The following is a 7,639-nucleotide window of genomic DNA, read 5'->3' on the forward strand; positions in this document are numbered from 1 at the left end:
TGTGACAATATGTCAAGTGTTTTGCACATATTCTGTCTATTTGTTTGAATCTGACACCCCAGGAATTAATTGAAGCCGTCTTTTCTCCGCTCCATGAGGTTAGTTTAGACGGGATTGTTCACGAAGTGAAAACTTCCTCAGCTCTCAGTCTTCTGTCTTCCCTCAAATAGACACTTGTGCTGCGCCTCCTCCTTTTTCCTGTCTCCCTCCTCCTTTTCTTTTTTTTGCCAGCCTTCTCCCCACATTCAGGAAACTGGAGCCGGGCCAAGAACCCCAACCAGTCTCCATTTCCGGGAATCTGTCCCACAAAGCCACAGTATAGTAAGTTGGCTCTGACATGGGAGCCATTGTTAAAAGCCCGGGGCCCCCATTGTCCAAGGGAGGAACAGCAGCACAAACAAAAACCCCTCTTGCGGAACGAGTAGGAGGAGCTGTGGGGGCTCCTCTGCTATTAATATATAGTGGTCCCACGAGAGTTCTGGGTAATAACAAGAGAGAGGGAGTACACGGAGCCTGTTGGGGCCATTTAGTTCAGAGTTAGACATCAACAAACTCCTCTTTCCTCTTTGGTAGTACAGTTGTGCTTGGAGAACACTTCACTGGTTCTATGGGAAGGTGTGATTTTTAAATGGTACACTGTATGAGTGTCAAAGAAGGCTGTTGTCCATATGAGATATTTGAGTACATGTTTTCTCCGTGGTTACAGTCTTATCTGATCATATATTTGCAATAATACTTGATCATACTTTTTAGCCCTTACTGAAGTTGTTCTGATACCGATGCCAGTATCAGAAAGTCCTAAAATACTGGAACAAGTATCTGCGAGTCCGATATCACATTATCATCATGTATCAGCTCATTTATGCTACAAAACAACAACAACAACAAGTGTCCCTCGCTGCCGGATCCCTACATCCTGCCCGATCAATACTGTACAAACTAGTACTACACACATGTGGTTAAACACTCTCCCTGTTTTCCCCCTAATAATGCTACATTGTGAACCTCAAATCTGTGTAGAAATCAGCAGGATGAGAGCTAGTTAGCTGTTAGCTGTTAGCCGTTAGAAGCCGGTGGGCAGCACCGTTCTGCTAACAGCTAACAGCTAACGTTAAGGGAAGTTGCATTGAGTTACATTTTGATGCGTTCAAGCTCTATTCAGTAAAAAATGAGCAAAAATGATAAATATGTTAATATCGATACAATTAGAAAATATGATTTGTCCTTTTTTTATCTTAAAGATACAAATAGTGTCCATTTAATTGAATGCTAAACATCAACAGAAACAGAAAGAAAATCTGGGATTTTGGGAAAGCTATTATCAAAATCTTTAATAGTTTTGGTTCAATTTGAATTATAAAGATATATATTTGTTTTGAGGCGTGTTCTCACTTTTCCATTTGTCTCTCTAGGACCCCGAGCATTCTCAACAAGGAGCCCACAGACAAGAAACCCAAGAATGAGAAATCCTCTGTCTCGCTCAAACATGAGTTTGACCCGACAGGTAAAGAGACGTCGCACGCTGAAGCATTTTATTCTCCAAGCTTCAGACTCTTTATCGTCACGCACACAACAATCACAGAGAAGATCTCAGGCCGTCTCCAACAAGGAACATTTTAATATCTATTAAAATAAAAACACGCAATTAAAAATGTTAATTTAATGAGTAAAAAAGTGCAGAAGTTAAGATATAACTTATATAAAATCCTAAATGGATATCTGTGGTGGACTGTAATGTGAACAGGGATGTAGTATTTTGATAAAACAGTAAGTAAATGTAAATAAAGATAACGTGGCTGTGAACGTGGCTCCTTAAATGTGAAGGTTTAACTGTAACTGGTTTAACAGATGGATAACAGTGCTTTTTATGTTTTATTAGTTTATAACTTTCTTATTGTAACTTCCACGATGACACATTGCATTCAAAATGAAAAGTGTTAACAGTGTCCAGACACTGAGTTGAGATAAAAATTTAAAGCTGAAGCGATTAGTTTACTACTCGTTATTAATACTTAATTAATCGTTTAATTCACTTTTCAAGCAAAAATGCCCAAAATGTTCTTGTTCCAGCTCCTCAAATGTGAAGATTTGCTGCTTTTATTTTGTTAAATATGACGGTACACTAAATATTTTGGGGTTTTGGTTTGTTGCTCAGACAGAACAGGCAATTTGAATATGTCACCTCAGGCTTTTTGATAATGTGATGACCATTTTTGTTCACTATTAAAACATTTTACAGACAAAATGCTAATTGATAATTCAAAGAAAATAGAAACCAGGTAGCTAGTGAGTCACTACACTTCCTCAGTGGAAACAGGAGGAACATCCCTGATGGAAGTTTCTTCCACTGAAAGTGAAAGAATACGAGAGCATTTACAAATAAAGAGGCTGGTTTCACTGGCTCAGGAGGACAGATGGCAGATTCAAACGGGTATTATTAGCCGTGCATGTGGTCATGGGACTTCCCAAATGGTCAGAACAAAGGGTGGTTTAATAGATAGAAATAGATAAAAATAAGTTTTCCAGTGGTTCACGTTACAGCTGCTGGCGGTAACGTGCATAGAGTAATGATGCGACGACAGAGGCAGTGAAGAAGAAAAATGTAACTTTAGAAAGGTTTTAAGAGGAAGGAAATCCACTCAAAATGTTTTTAGGCCTCAACTTTGTTTACAAGAAAACTCCACAGGCACTTTTTTCCCATTTATTCCATAACAGGGATTATTATAACCACTATTTCTGTCACAGAATGAGGAGAAACCTGAGAAGTAAATTTACAAAAAATTGTTTCCTCTGACTATTTTGGCGACCAGATAAAAAAATAAAAAAATTCATCACAATTAATTTATTCTGCTCAGTTTTACTGCAATATTGCATTTGTTTGCATCATTTAGATATATTAGCTTATTTGAGTATTTCAGATATTTTTATGCAAGTTTTTTCATGTAAATTCTTCATATCAACGGTGTTTTAACATTTATACTAAAACTTATACAAAAGGTTTTATCCTAAATAAAGTATTATTATCATTACATGACTATGAAAAGGATATCGAATAGACATAACAAACATCTCATGCTGGTGAGTCCAGATTCAGTTGGAAACTTTTTACAATCCTTTTCTGTTTCGGTCTCTGGATTTGTCGCACACATCAAACCTGAAGCTGGATCATCTGTGTCACATCCACAATTTGTTTTAGCTTATCTCGCTGCACCATTGGTAGCATGTTATGTAATGCTGTGTGTGTGCGTGTGTGCGTGTGTGTGTGTGTGTGTGACAGGTCTTGTGCAGCGCTGTGTGATAATCCAGAGAGATGAAAATGGCTTTGGGTTGACTGTAAGTGGAGACAACCCAGTGTTTGTGCAGCTGGTAAAGGAAGGTAAAGCTCTCTCTCTCTTACACACACACACACACACACAAATAAACACTCATATGTTTGTCTTTCTACACTTATGAGGACCCTCCATGACACAATGCAAGGCTGAGCTCAAAACCTAACTTAAACCTAAGTCTAACCTTAAACTTAGGATCTGCCTCACAATGCAGAAATGTCCTCACTACGATGGTTTGAAACTGAAATTGGTCCTTACAAGAATAGCAAGAGGACTACAAACATACTACACATGACTACGACACACTTCTCTGACTCTGTTCTGTCTTTTGTGTTTTAGATGGAGCTGCAATGCGAGCCGGTGTTCAGACCGGAGACAGGATCATTAAGGTGAGATTTGCTTACTGGCTTATTTACTTACTCCCTTACTTACTCACTTACTCCCTTACTTGCTTACTACCTTACTTACTCCCTTACTTACTACCTTACTTACTACCTTACTTACTACCTTACTTACTTTATTTATTTTCCTTCTTTCTTACACACTGTAGTTCATTTGAGTTGATCTCAAACCATTCTGCTGCTGTAAATACTTACGAGTGCATATATACTCACCAACAAATGGACTATTTACTCCTGTTTGAGTAATATTGATCAAAAATACAGCTGCCAGCTGTTTTAGGAAATGATTAATGTTTTTTATTTATTGAGGAACGACTAAGACATTGTTGGTTTTGGTCTTTTTATGGGATTCTTGACAATACCAAAAATTCAAAATATCAATACGTCATGGTCAACTGTTCCCTCCCAATGTTCTTTTGTGTTTTGTGACAGGTTAACGGGACCTTGGTCACACATTCAAACCACTTAGAGGTTGTGAAGCTGATAAAATGTAAGTATGCACTTCTTCAGTTTGACATCACACGCAATCATGACGGAACATTAAGAATATAACGTTACCTAGTCAGTAATACGTCTTACAGTAGTTACCGATCATTCTGTGGGGCAAAGATTGCAGAACAACCTGGACATTGGCAACCATTTTGAGAAATTGGCAACCAATTGTCTTCAGATGAACAATTCAGTCATGCTGACGTATAACTGTAGAGTATATTTATTACTCAAAATATAAGGTGACTAAAAATGGCAACTGTATTTTCAGTTTCGGCGCGATGGACGTGGCACACCATTCTATTTCTGGAGGGGTGTTTTAAACATTACATTTAGTTACTGGAGCCATTTGTGCTGACTGCGATGTGCTTCGACAAACATTCCCCCCAAAACGCAAAACTCTCAAACGAGTCTCGGATATTAAGACCTTCACTCCTCGTGGAAACAAATACATGAGATTTCATTTTGAGAGAGGGTTCAGGGGATTCCCCCCCGCTTGTGTGCACAGCTGTAATTCATGACATAATGCATCGGAATTATTTAGCTCCTTGTTAAGTGGTGAAATGTTTCTCTTTCTCTCAGCTGGTTTTAACTGAACAGATCTTCACAGTGACTTGGTTACTTTTTTATACATGCGTCATCATTTCCCTTTCTTTCTCCTCACCCTCTCTTCATTCCTTTCCCATGACTCCTCTCTGGCAGCGGGTTCCTATGTAGCGCTGACGGTGCTGGGGAGGCCTCCGGGGCTTCCTTACATGCCCCTGGAGGAGGACGACGAGGAGGAAGAGAAGGAGGAAGGAGCAGAGGTCCGCCCACCTTCTTCTCTCTCAACGCCCCACTCACCTGCACTGCACAGCCTCCAGGAGCACATCACCTCCTCTCCACCTGATGGGGTAAGGAAGCTTTATCTCTTAAAGGACGGGGACACTTCATCACACTGCATTTAGTTCTCACTAACATGTCGAGATAAATGCAACAACCTTAAGAATTCCTGATGGGATCGGATGTTAAGTTTTCTTAGTTACATGAGAAACAGACGCCTGATTTAGTTGTTAAAATCAATTTAAGCTTTCTTAAAACCAGAAAACTCTCTGTAATAATCATCACATAACCACATGCATGCAAGACAAAAAAGAATGAAAAGGCGTATAAAGGTATGCGGTATAAATATACTGAGTAATAGATTGGGGTTCTGCTACACTATATATATATATATATATATATATATATATATATATATATATATTTAGGCGCTGTATTTGCCATTTTCGTGGCTTACTCTTGGATGCGTGCTGGCGTCATTATGTAACTTTAAACTGTGATAAGCTGCTGATGTCATGTATGGTGGACTAATCTGCACATTCATTTGATAATTGAGGCTTTTCTTCTACATTTAGTTCGTTATTATTTCATCTATTTTTTCCAGTCATTAATTAAGTTATTGTAATGGCATCTTTAGTTCTCCATAACCATGAACCTTGACTGGCTGGTACCGGTATTTCAGTCCATTCTTTGTAACACTGAATGTGTCAAACTACAAACTTTGGTTTTATAAAATGTGAAAAACCTGTAAATAATTTGTTTGAATTCAAGTATTAGAACTGAATGAGAAATAGCGTCTTTCTCTTATTTCTCTCTTAATTAGTTTAACACTTGAATTTGAAGACATTTAGAAAGTACTAAATCATATCCTGTATTTATATATGAATGTCCACGTTCCTTTTTTTGTTTTTCACTTTCAGTCGGATCAGTTTGGCTTCTCTCTGTTCCCTGTTTGTTACATCATTATTCCTGAAACATACAAATGTGATTGAAAGGAGCTTGAGGTCCAATGTATTTTTCACTGTGTCTCTGACTGTTTTGGCTCATTGTGTTCTTTTTATTTTCTCTTCTAGGACGAGAACAAAACCACGCACTGCCAGACGGCCGACATCCTGCAAAAGATGCTAACCAAGGAGCAACAGGAGCTCCAGGTTTGTGTATGATGCAATGAGATTGTGTGCACTTCCTTAGACACAGTGATTGTGATGGACGGAACTTATATAAACGGTATTTTAACTCCTGAATATGCTGAGTGGTTTGTCTGCCTTATCATGTTTCCACACACAAGTCAAGAAATCATCAAATATCTTTATATCTTACACATTATCTGTGTTTTTCATGTGTGGCTGATGTCGACTACACTCTGGGATTTCTTTGTGTTCAGACAAAGGAGGAGGAGTGCAACAGAAACCCTCGGCCCAAACTACTGAAGGAGGTGCAGGAGGCCAAGAAGCACATTTCACTGCTGCAGGAGCAGCTCAGCAAAGCAGCAGCAGCATCACAGGTAGAAAACTAAACTCACTCTACATGAACACTTTCACTTTTCTCTGAACCAAAAATAAGGACAGAAATTATTTTGTTATTCTTACATTCAAACATTCAAAAGTTTGGAATCAGCTGTTTTTCTTCTGTCCTTTAATCATTTTAATTTAAGATAAAAACTATATAATTTAGACACCAAATGTTTTATTCGTACATTACAGGTACCTTACATTTGTACTGCAGTACAGTCCAAAAGTACATTAACTTTGGTCTTTCCACCGCTGTCACTGTAGCCTCTTTACTCTCTACAGGGTCTGTGTTACTGGTAACTGATAAGATGGTGAACTGATACTATTATTTGTATGTTTCAGGACGAAGCGTCCAGGAATGGTGAAGCTGAGGACGGGGACGTCGGCCCTCTTCAGAGGGAACAGACCGCGTCCTCACAGGGCGACGGCAGTAACGACGGGCCCTCGACCAACAACAACTCTGTGCGTATAAAAACAGATGAACCACATTACCCAGAAGTCATTTATCAAGCAAAAACTCCCAAACATTTACAGGTTTCCAGCTTATTTTTCTCTGTTTCATATCATTGTAAATTTAATATCTTTTGGTTTTGGACTGTTCGACAGACAAAGCAAGCAATTTGAAAATGGGAACTATTTTCTGACAGTTTACAATCAATTAATCATAGAAATAATGAAGATACTAGCTAGAAACCTTCGGGAGATGCTTCATTTCTTAAACAGCTCTCAACATGATTTATTGTGATTTAAGTGACGGTTAAAACATTTCATACTGGATGTATTTTGTGTTTATGGAGTTTTTAAGACTTGTTCACCGTAAGATCAGCTGCTGCTTGTGACCAACATGGAACGTCGTTAGTATTAATATAATCAATTACAACAGGAAGCTTCTTTGAAAGTACTGCTTACATTGACTTCTTTGTAATAACTTCCTGCTGCTTTATCAAAACTTCTTCAAATAGGAATGAAATGGTCCGACTCTTCAATCTCTGGGGATTTCCCAACATTCAGTGCCAGACTAAACAATCAATTTGGCTTAAGTGTGTGTGTGTGTGTGTGTGTGTGTGTGTGTGTGTGTGTGTGTGTG

General features: G+C 38.5%; 1 protein-coding gene across 2 annotated transcripts in view; it reads left to right on the forward strand.

Moving 5' to 3' along the window:
• Positions 1 to 7,639, forward strand: part of arhgef12b (Rho guanine nucleotide exchange factor (GEF) 12b) — a 28,179-nt gene that overhangs the window by 6,858 nt on the left and 13,682 nt on the right. For both annotated transcript variants that reach the window (XM_031874102.1, XM_031874103.1), the window contains exons 2-9: positions 1,413 to 1,504; positions 3,278 to 3,376; positions 3,669 to 3,718; positions 4,163 to 4,220; positions 4,922 to 5,112; positions 6,115 to 6,192; positions 6,426 to 6,545; positions 6,895 to 7,014. In XM_031874102.1, the coding sequence (XP_031729962.1) occupies positions 1,413 to 1,504; positions 3,278 to 3,376; positions 3,669 to 3,718; positions 4,163 to 4,220; positions 4,922 to 5,112; positions 6,115 to 6,192; positions 6,426 to 6,545; positions 6,895 to 7,014 (808 nt within the window). The remainder of the gene's footprint in view (positions 1 to 1,412; positions 1,505 to 3,277; positions 3,377 to 3,668; positions 3,719 to 4,162; positions 4,221 to 4,921; positions 5,113 to 6,114; positions 6,193 to 6,425; positions 6,546 to 6,894; positions 7,015 to 7,639) is intronic.

The sequence above is a fragment of the Anarrhichthys ocellatus genome, unplaced genomic scaffold (genome assembly GCF_004355925.1).
Source record: "Anarrhichthys ocellatus isolate YVR2014 unplaced genomic scaffold, GSC_Weel_1.0 scaffold78, whole genome shotgun sequence".
NCBI lineage: Eukaryota > Metazoa > Chordata > Actinopteri > Perciformes > Anarhichadidae > Anarrhichthys > Anarrhichthys ocellatus.